The sequence below is a fragment of the Triticum aestivum genome, chromosome 7D, assembly GCF_018294505.1.
Source record: "Triticum aestivum cultivar Chinese Spring chromosome 7D, IWGSC CS RefSeq v2.1, whole genome shotgun sequence".
Classification (NCBI taxonomy): Eukaryota; Viridiplantae; Streptophyta; class Magnoliopsida; order Poales; family Poaceae; genus Triticum; species Triticum aestivum.
Window position 1 is genome coordinate 265,950,107 of NC_057814.1, and position 15,080 is coordinate 265,965,186.

At 44.3% G+C, this 15,080-nt stretch overlaps 1 protein-coding gene across 1 annotated transcript; it reads left to right on the forward strand.

Moving 5' to 3' along the window:
- Positions 1 to 4,209: 4,209 nt before the first annotated feature.
- LOC123164932 (protein ALTERED PHOSPHATE STARVATION RESPONSE 1) lies at positions 4,210 to 9,056 on the forward strand. The gene is made up of 4 exons (XM_044582548.1): positions 4,210 to 5,864; positions 5,965 to 6,113; positions 6,669 to 6,892; positions 7,591 to 9,056. The coding sequence occupies exons 1-4, from the start codon at positions 4,556 to 4,558 to the stop codon at positions 8,339 to 8,341; spliced, it is 2,433 nt and encodes an 810-aa protein (XP_044438483.1). The 5' UTR covers positions 4,210 to 4,555; the 3' UTR covers positions 8,342 to 9,056.
- The last annotated feature ends 6,024 nt before the right edge of the window (positions 9,057 to 15,080 follow it).

The window sequence follows — 15,080 nt, forward strand, 5'->3', positions numbered from 1 at the left end:
AAATCCATGATTTCTTGAAAAAAATACGTCAACTTGTTTAATACACGAATATTTTTTAAACACGTGATGAACAATTTATTGCACATATGAACATTCTTATGTACGTACATGGACATTCTTACGAACGTACATGCATGTTTTGACAACTTATTTTTTTATCACATTATACAAAAAAAAATCTCAGGGTTAATGGCTCAAGCCAGGGTTGGCACATATAAGAGGGCCTTATGGCGTTTGCCTTACTGTTCAATGCATAACACATCAAATAGGAGGACTCGATAAGTGTCTCCATCCATGAAGGTGTAGCCCTTTGCTTGCCAAGTGATCCTTTTCGCGGTTGCGTCGTCCTCTGGGTGAACAAGACATTCTTCTTGAGGTAACCCTAGATTTCTCAGGTCCATGAAGGCTCTTGCATATGGTCAGGGAGTACATGGTGTTTGTCGGGCGGCGTGATCTACTCGGGGCTTCCCTCGGCGGGCATCCATGAAGTGGACCCCACCCAGTCGCCTTTGCCGGCGAGAGGGGACCTATTCGCCCTGTTTGGGAATTCAGATGAGTGGGGGAGTGCTCCGCTCGGAAAAGGCTCTTCCCTAGTCACTGGCATTCGGGTTGACTTGGATCTCAGGGATCTCAAGGGTGTCTGATAAATACCGGCGAACACGGCGTGCTCACCGGGTGGTGCCCTCCAAGCTGAGTGTGCTGCAGGAAGCGTCTCATCGAAGTGATCCGCAAACCTTGTCACTCAAACGATGTATGTAGAAAAAAACGCTACTTCTCTAATATAAGAAAGTCCAGATCACTGCGTAGTAAATATGCATTAGAGGGTGCACTGGTTTTTTTGGGACCGGCTACAGATCAATCAACTGAAAACATAATTTGGGTCAGTCGACTGACCCAAAGTTGTTTCAGTCGATTGAGCCTGCCCTCGACGCACTTGCACCACACTTTTCATTCTCGGAAACCTGGGCCAAGTCCCGACGATGGCCTGCACATCCATACACTTCTTCCGTCACCCTGTGCCTTCTCAGCCATCTGTTTCCATCACACATCCCTAAAAAAAAATATGTTTCCATCACACACACACACACATGTTATCAGACACATGCATGGCTGTCTGAATAAATTGGGACGAACGTAGCAACATAAAAAAATTAATGGCCCAACAAGCAATGTACATGTATTTCCCGCAAAAAAAAAGCAATGTACATGTATAGTTTCAGAGAAAACCAGTGTAGTACATGCATATGGGAATTTCTCAAAAAAAAACATGCATATGGGAGTATCCCGTAAAAAGCATGGTGGATTACCAGGACCTTGGTGACGAACGCTACACACATGCCCAAATTGAAATACGGACCGACTACAGGAATTTGCACTAGTCGACTGACCGTAAAATTGTTTCAGTTGATCTACATTCATGCACACTAATCATGCAGCAATGTAGTCGTCCGTTGCCTAAAATTCTAATAATTGTGGTGGTGTCACCTTAAACAAAATAATGACAAAATTTGCACATAATGTACAGAGAAATTGTGCTTTTATAATATGAAAGAATAACAATATAATAGTGAAAATTTTACAAAAAAATAAGTTATCTAAGAAGGAATGAATTTGCAACAAAAATAAAATCAAAATAATGAAAATTTCTAAGAAAGAATGAATTAAGTCATTGGTTTATCATTTAAGAATAAAGAAAATAAAATAAATAATGACACAATTTGTACACAATTTACACGCAAATTGCGTATATTTATAATACGCGAGAGTAAGTGGTGGAATTTTCACAGAAAATTGAAGTTTCTTAAGAACGAACGAATTACTGACATTGGTATTACCATTTAAAAATAAGAAAATGGATGAAACTAAATCGAAATCAAATAAGAAAGTTTCTAAGAAAAAATAAATTACTTTGATTGATATTACCAACTAAGAAGAAATATAACAATGGCAAATTTTGCACTCCTACACCATCAACCGTACACCCCACCACCACCACCCCCTTAGAAACAAAATGAATAATGATAAAACTTGCACACAATACGTACATAAATTATGATTTTTATAATATGCAAGAATAAACATATATTATGGAACTTTTGCAAAAAAGATGTTTTCTCAGAAGAAATGAATTAGTGGAGTTGATAATGTCCTTAAAGAAGAAACAAAAAAATTCATAATAATGAAGTCTTCTAAACTAAAAAGAATCATTGGCATTTAATCTTACCCTTGAAGAAGAAAGAAAATAAAAAAAATCTTACTATTGACAGTACCCTTTAAGAAGAAAGGCAATAAAAAACAAGTAATGGCAAAATTTGCACCCAATTTACACAGAAATTGCGCTTCATTATAATATGCAAAATAAAGGTATTACCATTAAAGAACGAAAATAAAATAATATTAAAATTAAAGTGAAAACAAAATAATAAACTTTTCTAGGGAAGAATAAAACCCTTTAAGAAGAAAGAAAATAAATCAAAAATAAAACAATGAAATTTTCTAGGGAAGATTGAAACCCTTTAAGAAGAGAGAAAATTAAAAAAAACAACAGAACAAAATAATGAAGTTTTCTAGGGAAGAATGAAACCCTTTAGAAGAAAGAAAATAAAAAACAAAAATAAAACCAAAAACAAAATAATGAAGTTTTCTATGGAAGAATGAAACCCTTTAAGGAAACAAAATACAAAAACTAAAACTAAAACAGAATAATGAAGTTTTCTATGTAAGAATGAAACCCTTTAAGAAGAAAGAAAATTAAAAAATAACTTGCACACAAGTATGCCCTGAAATTGCACTTTTCTAATATGCCAAAAATAAGCATATACAGTACAATTTTTGCTCTCTACTATAATTTACACACATGGTGTATCATACTTGCGTGTATACTTACTTACAAACACAAAAATAAAAGTAAATCTTTTCTAATAAGAAATGAAGTATAGTGGCATTGGTACCACCCTTTAAGAAGAAAGGAATTCAAAAATAATAATGATGCAATTTGCACACAATTTACACATAAATTGCAGTTTTTTAGTTATCTAAGAATAAACATATAATAGTGAATTGGTATCTTCCTTAAAAATAGTAAATGAATTAAAAACTAAACATAATAAAACTAATAAAGTTTTCTTAGAGGGAATAAATTAACGACATTGAAATTACTGTTAAGAAGAAAGAAATAAAGAAAAAAGTTGCACGCAACTTTGCAATGAAATTGCACTTTTTATAATATGCAGCGAATACACATATAATAATGCAATTTTAGCAGTCTACTATAATTTACAAACATATTTTATAGTACTTTCATGCATACATACACATAAGGATAGCAAAATGTATTTAATTAACAGAAAAATAGCACAAAACAATTAGCATTGTATTACCCTTAAAGAATAAAGAAAATAAAAAAAAACAAAATTTCCCACACAATTAGCACAAAATGCACTTTTTATAATAGGTAGATAAATATATAAGAGTAAAGTTTCCGTACTGTAATGTAATTTGTACATGTAGTACTTGCATGTATACATTTTCACGCACTCGACATCCGAAAATTTACATAAAGAAAAAAAATTGAACTGAAAAATTAAAAAAAGTCTGCACATGCAGAAAACAAAAACAAACACATGGGAAAAAAGCATGCACACACCAAAATTCAGCCCAAGAGCAAAATCGATTGACGCAAAATAGGTGTCAATCGAATCCAAACAGCCCAATACCACCAGCAAAACATGACAGAAAAAAGAAAAACTACACAAATCTTAAAGCACAATCCAAGGGCCAGAAAATCGATTGACCACAAAACAAAAATTCAGCTGACTGAAATTTAGCTAAATTGGGTTTCTTTTGGGAGAGAGGTGGCATTTTGTAGTTTTGCGCATGCGAATGCCAGTGGCCGGCCAGTACATGGTGTGGTACTCGTGTCACGTGCAAAAAGGCCAAAAGTGCGATACAATGTACACGTAGAAAAAAACACTTTTGACGTGGAATCTTGGCATGCAGCGCTTGTCCCGTCGGGGGCTACAAGATTGACAAACACAAAAGTAGCCAACTTTTCCTTTTTCTCCCAGCGAAGTCATGACGAAATCACAACGCACCGTGCATGATGATGAATCGATGATGGATTCATACTATGCATGGATCCTTCCAAAACTCGAGCAGGTTTGCTCGACGTGAGCCCGTGCCCCGTGAGTGGCCTGGCTGTGGCTGTCCCACCGCCACCGGAGCAAAGCCGAAAAGCCCTCCACGCCGCCACGTACGGCGCGGGTGTCCTGTCCCCCACTCCGGCTCTTCCGCCTCATTGCCACCCACTGGACTCGACTCGACTGGACTGGGCTGCGGAAGGGGCCTCCGCGTCGACGGCGGGGCACCCCTCGCGCACGCTCGCCAACTGCCCAAAAGGAGCAGCCTCCCTGCTCTAGATCTGCAGCAGTCGCCGAATCCTATCCCACCCCACCTGCGGCATCCCATCCCTAATTACCAACGTTAACTTTCCAACCTGTTTTGCGCTCCCTCTGCTGCTGCTGCTGCTGCTTCCTGGCTTCCCTGGTTGGGTGCCATGGGGTGCGGCCACTCCAAGCCGCCCCGTCGGGATCAGGACGCGGCGGTCGCGCTCTGCCGCGACCGCTCCGCGCTGCTGGCCGAAGCCATTCGCCACCGCTACGCGCTCGCCGACGCCCACCGCGCCTACGCCGCCTCGCTCAAGGCCGCCGGCGCCGCGCTGCACGACTTCATCCTACTGCCGCGGCCGCCGCCCGAGCCCCCCGCGCTGCCGCTGCGCCTCCCCGAGCGCCGGAAGGGGGACCCGCTCCCCGCCGCCGACGCGCCCGACAACAAGGCCGATGACGACGCCGGCCACATATGCTTCCACTCGGACGACGAAGGCGGCTCCGACGGCGCGCACATCAGCTTCCCGTCGGACGACGACGACGACGACGAGGCCGACCCGCATGTCCCCCGCCTCGAGCCCCTCCCGTCCGCGACACCGGCACCGCCACCGGCACCGCCACCGCCACCGCAGCAGGTGGCTCCGCCTTTCGTTTCCAGATACGCTCCGCCGCTCTACAGCTACGTCCCCGGCCACGCGTATGGGTACGGGCCCGACATTGACGGCTATGGACATGGTTTCTTCAACATCAGCTATGCCCGCAGCCAGCCGCCGCCGCCGTCTGTGTCATACGAGCACCGCACCCAAGCCACCAATGCCACCGTCCATTACTACCCGGGCAATGGTGCCTCCGGCCCACCGCTGCCCGGACCCGGATCTTACTACGGCAGCTATCAGTACAGGTACCCCAACGACGGCGGCTTCCATGAGACGGCAGCCTCCTCCGTCGATGGGGCTGCGCCGTCGCCACCGCAGGTGTCAAGCTGGGACTTCTTTAACCCGTTTCAGTCAGTTGAAACTTACTACCAAGAGGAGCCGGCTGCCGTGGCGGCCCATACCCCCAGGCGGACCTCCAAGGTCGCGCAGGAGGGGGGCGAAATTCTGGAATTGGAGAACGCGGAAGTGGAAGAAGAGGTCGTCAAGGAGGAAGCACGCACCAATGGCAACCACGACAGTGAAGCCGACAGAGCTGGGCTCGCCAAGGACGAAGGGAGGAGCAGTGCCGGCGAGGAGCCGCACCGGGAGTCCAAGTCGTCGGAGGCAAGCAGCATGGTTCATCATGTCCATGTAGTGGAGAAGAGTGTGGTGGAAGAACATTCAGATGCCGCTGCGGTTCCCGGGAAGGCCTACAACGATGACATTGAGGTGGCACGGGAGATCAGGTCGCAGTTCGAGCATGCCGCAAACTCTGCAGCCAATGTATCCAAGGTGCTCGAGGTTGGGAAGATGCCTTACCACCACAAGACCTCAGGACTGAAAGGTTTATCTATGATTATGAAGCATTCTCCAGAGTTTCAATCTTTTCGTGGCCATCTGATGAAAATAGGAATTTTGGCTAACTCAATTGCTTCTGTCTGTAGTATCCTCATCGATGATAATCTGTGGCCGGCCTTCAGTCGGCGAGGAGTTCCTGCAGTTTGTGGAGGACAAAGCTACAGAACATGGCAACCTTTCTTCGACATTGCAGAAGCTCTACATGTGGGAGGAGAAGCTTCTTGAAGAACTCAAGGTTCTGAGCATGCTTTACTACCTTTTTTTTTAGTTTTTAGCTGAATGATATTATCCGTGTACAATTTTGTCTTTATGTGCGTGATGTTGAACATAGTACTATGTTTAACAAACTTGAATGTCAGCTACTAGCTGTCGAGTATGCTCGCAAATATTGCCGGTACTCAATTATAGACAATTGGGAGTTTTATGCTATGAATAACTCCATTTTAGCTTTATATAAAGTTTCCTAGTAGTTGTAGGTTGCTCATTTTTCTGTTTCAACGATTTACGCAACCCTTTCATTTTTACTCCTTCTGAAGCTAGTGAACAGTACCATTCAGATAGCTGCCTTCTGAAGGAATCATCGTTTTTATTGTTTTATTTATGCTAGAGGGGTTTATATTTCAAATGCTTTGGCTTCACTGTTCCTTTGCTTTCCTTGTCATGTATAAGTACAAGTATTTTACTTAATTGGATTTATTTATTCATATTTAAAACTTAAAAGTACTTGATTTCTCTCTATCTTTTTTTGTCTTGTGTTGGCTATACTCATGTACTTTTGTTTATCATATAGAGTGAGGAGAAGATGAGGGTGCTGTATGATAAAAAATGTGAGGAACTAAAAGTCCTTTATGAGAGAGGTGCTGAGGCTCATAAACTTGAGGCAATTGAAACTTATACCAGGAAGCTATCGACAAAAATAAGTGTTGCCATTCAGGTTGTCAACACTATCTCAAAGAAGATCAATAAGCTGAGAGATGAAGAATTGTGGCCGCAAACAAATGAGCTGATTCAAGGGTATGTAGCATGCATCTCTTTTCGAAAATAACAATAATTTTCAGATGAATGCTCACAATGCATACATTTTTTCAAAATGAATTGAGTGGATCAATAGTAGCGTTGGGTCAGCAGGCAACCGAGATGTTAGATCATTCTCTAGTACACAGTTAACACACACTTATTGGTATACAAAATATTTTTCATTCCGGGCATCCACGAACAATCATAAATGGGAAGTCATTAAATTAATCACACAATTATCTTTCTGGTTCTGTGGCTTCAAACATGTCACTAGCAATAGCCAGATTATTTCCTCTGATGAGGCACCGCAGTTTGTTACTCCCTCCGTAAATTAATATAAGAGCGTTTATAGATTACTAAAGTAGTGATCTAAACACTCTTATATTAGTTTACAGAGGGAGTAGTAAAGTTTTGGGAATCCTGGTAAGTTGTCGGATCCAATGAGATGATTTCAAGACCCGACTAGTGTTTGACCCGGAAGATGTATTGGCGTTCAAGTTGTTTTCAGTATTAAGTACTTTTAAGACACAGAAGGTGCTGTCTGTTGAAGTGTATATGTGGATTGTCTAGCCCTTTCCATCATTTCGGACTTTTAGTTGCGTTGGCTAGTGCATGAAGCTTAACACTGTCATGCATCTCTATGTTGGCACCTTGTGTCACTTTTTGTCTGCATGTTAACTCTCATGCATTTTCAGGTTGATGCAAATGTGGCATGCCATGTCAGAATGCCATAAAATCCAGTGCCACGCCTTGTCCCAAGCTAAAAGCATCGACTCTACCGTCGCAGCTGCAAGATTCAGTGAAGCTCATATCGACCTAATCAAGCACCTGGAGCTTGAGTTGCTGGATCTGGTTGCCAGTTTCGCCGCATGGGTTAACGCGCAAACGAGCTACATTGGCACTATAAACGACTGGCTGAAGAAGGGGATTGACTATGTGCCTGAAGTGACCGATGACGGCACTCCCCCGTTCTCTCCGGGGCGCCTGGGAGCACCCCCCATCTTCATCATCTGTAATAACTGGGCGACCGGAATCGCGAGGATACCGGAGACGGGGGTGGTAGACGCCATGCAGGCTTTTGCCTCCCAGGTTCTGCACCTGTGGGAGAAGCAGAGGTTAGAGTGGAGGCAGGGCATGATGGCCAACAGAGAAATGGACAGGGAGCTTAGAGTGATGGAGAGGGATCAAGTGTCGATGCGCAAGGCCCTCGAAGCACAGAATAAGAAGCTCGTGCTTGTTTCGAATCAGGGCGGCGTGTCCTTATCTGCGCAGGCTGTGCAGGATGGTGATCCGCCCTCTGAAGTGGGTCTGCAATCATGCATGAACAAGTTTTTCGAAGCGATGGAGAGCTTCGCCGCCGCCTGCGCAAATGCGTACAAGGATCTCCATCTTCGTTGCGAAGAAGAGAGAACTCGACCTGCCCAGGAGACCGACAGAGTTTCCTAGTGGCATTTTCAGACATTGCTTGTACAGTGAGAAGCAACCGACCCTGTGGTTTGGATGAGCAGCAAAGGTGCACATAGCAGCAGTATCACAGATTCAAATTGCACTGTCTTTCTCCCTCTGTTGGGTTTCGGGATCGTCACTGGGATTTAAGCAGCCGATGTGAAAGCTTGTCCTAAGATGACCTCTGATGATCAGATTGCCACTGCTCTTATCAAACCAATCTCTCAAGATTTGATGATCTTCTGCTCCTCCTCTTCGTCAATCGTCATACCGATGCCGACCGGAGGAAGATGGTTCTTTAGACAAGTGAATGGTCACCGGTGTTATCGCCGGAAAGAAGAAAGCATCAGAGACAAGGAGAGACACAAGGCGCTGATCGGTATCGGAATAGAGATCTTTTATCATTCATGAAAACCCTACAATTGTCAGTGTAGGAAGTATGAACTCGGTCTTCTCTAGCCAATGCATGATCCTGATACATGTTTGCTTGTTCATTGTGGGGCTCTGCTACAGCTTTGTGCCCAAGTTATCCGGGGATTGACCTTTTTAGCGTAGACAAAGGTCCTGGCACCGCTTGCAGACTCTGATTTTTCAACCACTGTCGAAATTCACATTTTATTTATTCCTATATATACATATGATTCAGTTGTAATCATGACTTTTGTACAGCTATGGTATAACTTGAGCCTTTGTGTAACATCTTTTCTACTTTTAATCTTTGTCACCGCGTTACTGTTAATATGGCTAAGAAACTAAAAGCACAAATTAGGAAACTGCAGCAAAACATTTCCTTTCCTCCCCCCATCGGCGGCTATGGCAAACACATCCCCTCCAAGGTTTGTTGGCGAGCCTGTGGATTCACTTCCCCTTTGCCTACCGCTCTGACATCTGGCGGTGGGGAGAGCGAAATCATGGTGCCTCTGCTCGCAGCCTACTAGTTTAGGTTAGGTTTTTATAATCCACACCTAGCACTTCTTCTTCGAGTTTGTCTTCCGAGTTTCAAACCTCCTTGAATTTGTCCGTCCGGACATAGTCGACGAAGCAACCGCATAGATTCTTGCCGTCTCCTAGGGGCTGTTTGGTTTTAGCCAAAGGCAACCCTACCAAACGTGGACACGACACTTATTTGGCGGTCGATTTTGTCGCCCCAGCTTCGCCAGCAAATTGGCGTGAATGTGAACTGGATTGGCTGCGGTGGGCTGGGCGGACCAATTTTTTGGCGACCATCCAAACACCACCCAAGACCTGGTAAACGACCAATTTATTGGTGGGGCAGCTGAGGGCATGAAACCAAACAGCCCCCTAGAGACTGTGAGGTTAGGATTTTCCGTCGTGTGTGTGCGATGGCGAGATTTGGTGTCAGCTGCCTCAAATCTGTTTAAGGGTTCAATGGCGATGACTGTGGCTTAAGAGCGCTGGTCCTTGGGGGCATGTGCATGAAGATTTCCCGGCTGTCATCGACAAGGTTAAGCCAGCTCTGGTAGGGAAGCGGCGACAACAACGTGTCGACAGCTCATTGGCGGCGGTAGTGGTCATACGGCGGTCCAGTGACTTTGATGTAATTTTTATTATGTTTGAAGTGCTTTGTTCTTCTGGTAAACTTTTATAACAAATTCATACCTTTTCACAAAAAAGTCTAGGAAGCTATTGTTGGGACATGGAAACAGACATATGCACATAAAAAAGTCTGAAGGCACCTGCCTCTTTTCTGAAGCGCTTTGTTGGTGGTCTTTGAGTTAAATACACCACATGTGTCTTAACTTGTCCGTTGCGGTCAATTTAGTGCCTAAACTTGTAAAATACATAAAAACGGTGCTATAACTTGTCGCACGGTGCATATACGGTGCCTCCGCATGTATGCTACCGTATGTGATGTCCACGTGGAGTGATAGCTGGTGGCTGACCCACATGTCAATGGGTGTGAGCGATGCCTGCGCTGGGTGAAATGCGTACGAGTTTTTTTCCAGAAAATCCCCTAAAATTTAATTAAAGTCACAAATAAGCCCTTGCTTTGTATATGCTAATAACATGACAATAATAAACTGCGTCTTTAAATTGGTTTCGACCCTGGGACATCCACGTTAAATAGCTAGTACGCACGCTAGCCACCAAAATTAATAGTACTTTGTGTACAGCTGTTAGCTGGAAAGTCTATCTATCACTCTGCAATTTCTATTATGTTTTTAAGTTACTGTTTGGTTTATATGATATAAAATATTCTAATGTTAAAATATAATAATTATCAACATGTGATTATTGTCTATTTAAATTTTTATTATTTGTAGTTCAAAGATTTAACCATGAACTTTTTTTAAAATTTATGTTGATTTAAACAGTTCAATGTATATTATAAAATATATCAAATTTGTTTTGCATCTTCATTCAGGACCACAAGCACGCAGAATTATTTTGTATCTTTGTTTTATTTTTAGAATACATAATTATTAAAAATCAACAACAATGTAAAAATAAGTATTAAAAATCATTGTATTCTGAAAATTGTTCAACATGTATTAAAAATCATTGTGTAGAAACAATAAATTCTATAAATGTGTTAACACATGTTAGACGTGTTAGTAGAAATGTAAGAATAATTTTACACTAACTTTTAATACATATTGAACATTTTATGAAAAATAGATGTTGTAATTTTTTGAATTCATGACAGACATTTTTTAAAGACACGTCTATAATTTCTTAATGCACTAACACCTTTTTAAGTTCATGGCAGATAATATGTTGAATAATTCTTTTCTTCAAACGTGAGAATTTCTTAATATTTTTTTCAACTTCCCATGAATCAACTTTTTCTTTTTTGTTTCTCTTTATTATTTCGGCCGGTTTCTTGATAAATAGAAGTGTATTAGGATATTGCACAGTCAACTATTCTAGGCGTAGTGATTAGCACATGTGTTCGAATCCTGTAGGCAAGACATAGATTTGACAGGTGGGATCAATGTAGTTTGACGTATTTAAATAAAATGTCAGGAGCTTTTGTGAAAATTATATAAAGTACAAGGAGTTTTCTGTAAAACAACCAACACACTCCTCTCATCACTCCCATTAACATGTGGGCTGATGCCACGTTGGCATGCCATGTGGGTAGTGCATATGCCCGGATACGGATGGAGGCATCGTATTTGAACGCTCAGACAAGTTACGGCACCGTGTATTTTATAAGTTTAGGCACCAAAGTGACCACATCGAACAAGTTTAGGCACTCGTGGAGTATTTGACTCTTGGTCTTTTATACGTGTCAAACATATCTATATTTTTTACTTGTTTCATGCTGTATTTATGTTCTTATTGCCTCACTTTGCCTTTTTTTCAATTATATTGGACTAACCTGTTAATCCATTGCCCAGTGCCACTTTATGTTTCTTGCATGTTTTTGGAATTTGCATAAATAAAATTTTCCTGGTTCTTTGCCGTCCGCCAGCAAACGGCAAAAAGGCAAATGGCAGAAAGCAAAGAGCCTGGTGAGCCCCACGGGGGCACGGCGTTGGCTAGGTCACCTCTTTGCTGCCTGCTGCCTCTAGCAGACGGCACAGAAAGGCTAGGCAGACGGCAAAGAGGGTAGGGGGGCCCACCAGGGCACGCCGTTGACTAGCTAACGGGCACCCTCTTTGTCGTCTGCCAGCAGACGGCAAAGAGGGGGTTTGCTTAACGGCTACCCCCGTGCCCAAGACCGCCACTACCCCTCGCCCCCCTCTCTCTCACAGCCCGCCGCCGCCGCCCCGTCTTCGCCCCCTGCCTGCCACTCCGCCCCGTTGCCGCCGCCTCGCCGCACCCTTCCCGCCCCGTAGCCGCCCCTCCCCGCCGCCCCGCCCCGTCGCTGCCGCACCGCCCCCTCCCGAGCCTCCCCCACGCTGCCTCCCCGCCGCAGTCGCTGGTCGGTCGCCCAGCCGCCCCCCGAGGAGCGCCGCCCCGTCGCCGCCCTTGCCGTCCCCCGAGGAGCGCCGCCTCGTCGCCGCCCTTGCCGTCCCCCGAGGAGCGCTGCGCCGTCGCCGCCCCAGCCGCCCCCCGAGGAGCGCCGCCCTGCCATCCCTGGCTTCGCCCCGTGGCCGACCAACCCACGGTGAGCCCCACTGCCACACCCTTTTCTGTATTTTTTCTCCTGTTTTAGATATTAGATATAGTTAGTTGTAGGTTTTAGTGCTAGATTAGATTAGATTAGTGCTAGGCTTTAGTTAAATGGTCATAATTAAAGGAAGTAAAAAGATGAAAGAAGAAGAAGAAAAGTAGAATAAGTAGAAGGGGGGAGAAGAAGAAGAAGAAGAAGAAGAAGAAGAAGAAGAGGAGGAGGAGCAGAAGAAGAAGAAGAAGAAAAAGAGCAGAAGATGAGAAGAAAAGAGGAAAAAGGAAAAGAAGGAAGAAAAAAAGAAGAATAAGAAGAAGAAGAAGAAGAGGAGGAGGAGGAGGAGGAGAAGGAAAGAAGAAGAAGAAGAAGAAGAAGAAGAAGAAGAAGAAGAAGCAGAAGAAGAAGAAGAAGAAGAAGAAGAAGAGGAGGAGGAGGAGGAAGAAAACGACACCCCGACCCCGACACAACACCCCGACCCAGACACGACATCCCGACCCCGACACGACACCCCGACAGCCCGACACCCCGACACCCCTATAGCACGACACCCAGACACGACACCCCGACCCCGACACGACACCCCGACACGAGACGACACCCCGACACCCCCACACCACGACACCCCGACACCACGACACCCAGACACGACACCCCCGACACCTCTTCGGCCTCCTATTGACCGAAAAGGTGCTCTTCGGCCTTCCAGAGGCCGACGGGGTCATATATTTGTGAATTATGAGTTATGTCATATATTTTCGATTTTGTTATAAAAACAACATATTTGTGTTGATCGGGTGGATTTAAATGTGCAGTTGTTTCGTCGTTGCGAGGGTCTGGTGTTCGACGACCTCCCCGTATGTTCGACGAGCTCCGCCCTTGTGTTCGTGGGTGAGCACAAATGACATCTCCTCCTCCCCCTTTATTTGCTCTATTCCGGTCTTCGTGCCGATGAAACTTGCTAGCTATAGGTGTCTTCAATCATCAGTATGCGTGACCACTATGCGTCTCCCGTTCAAAAGGGTAACATCTATAAATATGCATGCATTTACATATTTATAACCATGATTCTTTCGAATTGTCCAATGTTATCCATGGACAGCCCGATTATGTGTAGATTGGGTTCGTTTTCCCATATGCTCTGCTCCGGATCTGATGCAGAATTTCGTCAGTGCCTCCCTGTTGTTCTCCGGGTACACATCCTCTCTACTTATTTCCGAGACGTGTATCAGGAGAACAGCGGGGAGGTGCTACCAAAATTTTGCGTCGAATCCGGAGCAGAGAATGGGAAAATGAACCCAATCTACACATACTCGGGTGGGATTAGGACCTATCTTTACCTATTAGCGTCTAGGTTGCATGGACGTAATAAAACTGACAAACTCCATTAAATGATGAATATGGTTTGCTGAATTATGTATATATTTCTTGTGTGTCCAGTAGCTAGGCAAGATGAGTGATCGTGCGTGAATGTACACCGGTCACACTAGTCAGGAAGACATGACCGATGAATGGTTAACAAAAACCAAGGGGTTTGTGAGAGCCGCATTTGCAAATGGCCAGAGAAAAACCTGGTGCCCCTGTGTTCGGTGCGACAACTAGGAGGAACGAGCTTGAAATGAGTAAACACCTGCAGAAGTTTGGTTTTACGCCTGCTTATACGGTCTGGACATTTCATGGTGAGTCTGCCCAACGTGTCAGAGCCGAGGTGGTTCGTCGTTGCACCGACGAGCATGGTACCGGGATGGAAGACATAGTGCAAAACTTTGATGATGCTCCGGACTCGGACGATGAGATGGAGGAATCTGGAAAGGCCTTCAATGAAATGTTGGAGTCTTCAAAACGTCCTCTCCACGAGCACACTGAGCTTTGTGAGCTGGATGCCATCTCACAAATAATGGCTCTGAAGGCTCAATTCAACTTGGGCAGAGAATGCTATGACGCGATGATGACATTATTTGGACGTTTTCTACCCAAAGGCCATGTACTACCTGCAAACCTGTACCAGTCAGACAAAATCCTCCGTGCTCTTAAGATGCCCTATGGGAAGATACATGCCTGTGAGAAAGGATGTGCCTTATTTAGGCTTCAGTATGCGGACTTGAACTATCGGCCCATTTGCAAGTCATCCAGGTATGTTGTGGTAGACAACGGTATGGGTGAGAACACGCAGACCAAAATCCCGGTTAATGTTCTTCGGTATATGCCAATCGTACCAAGACTTCAACGTCTTTTCATGGTCGAAGAGACGGCCAGACAGATGACATGGCACAAAACGGGCAAAAGAACCCAACTAGATGCAGATGGGAATCTGATGATGGTGCACACATCGGATGGTGAAGGATGGAAGCGCTTCGATGCATCACATGCGGAAAAAGCAACAGATCCAAGGCATCCTCGAGTCGCCATCATCACGGATGGGTTCAGTGTGTTTGGTCTGACGGCAACCCAATACAGTTGTTGGCCCGTATTTGTCATTCCACTCAATATCCCCCCCGGACAGATTATGCAAAGAAAGAACATTTTCCTAACGTTGATAATTCCAGGGCCCAACTATCCGATGAAGAATATGAATGTGTACATGCAGCCGCTTAAGGACAAATTGCAAGAAGCTTGGGATAATGGGTTCAAGACATACGACGCCTTTAGCAAACAGAACTT

Bases quoted from the DNA above. Each gene is read 5' to 3' on its own strand.
- LOC123164932 (XM_044582548.1), top strand. From the start codon at position 4,556: ATGGGGTGCGGCCACTCCAAGCCGCCCCGTCGGGATCAGGACGCGGCG. The intron at 5,865-5,964 runs GTTTATCTATGA...TTCTGTCTGTAG, and splicing joins CAAGACCTCAGGACTGAAAG to TATCCTCATCGATGATAATC. The intron at 6,114-6,668 runs GTTCTGAGCATG...TTTATCATATAG, and splicing joins AGCTTCTTGAAGAACTCAAG to AGTGAGGAGAAGATGAGGGT.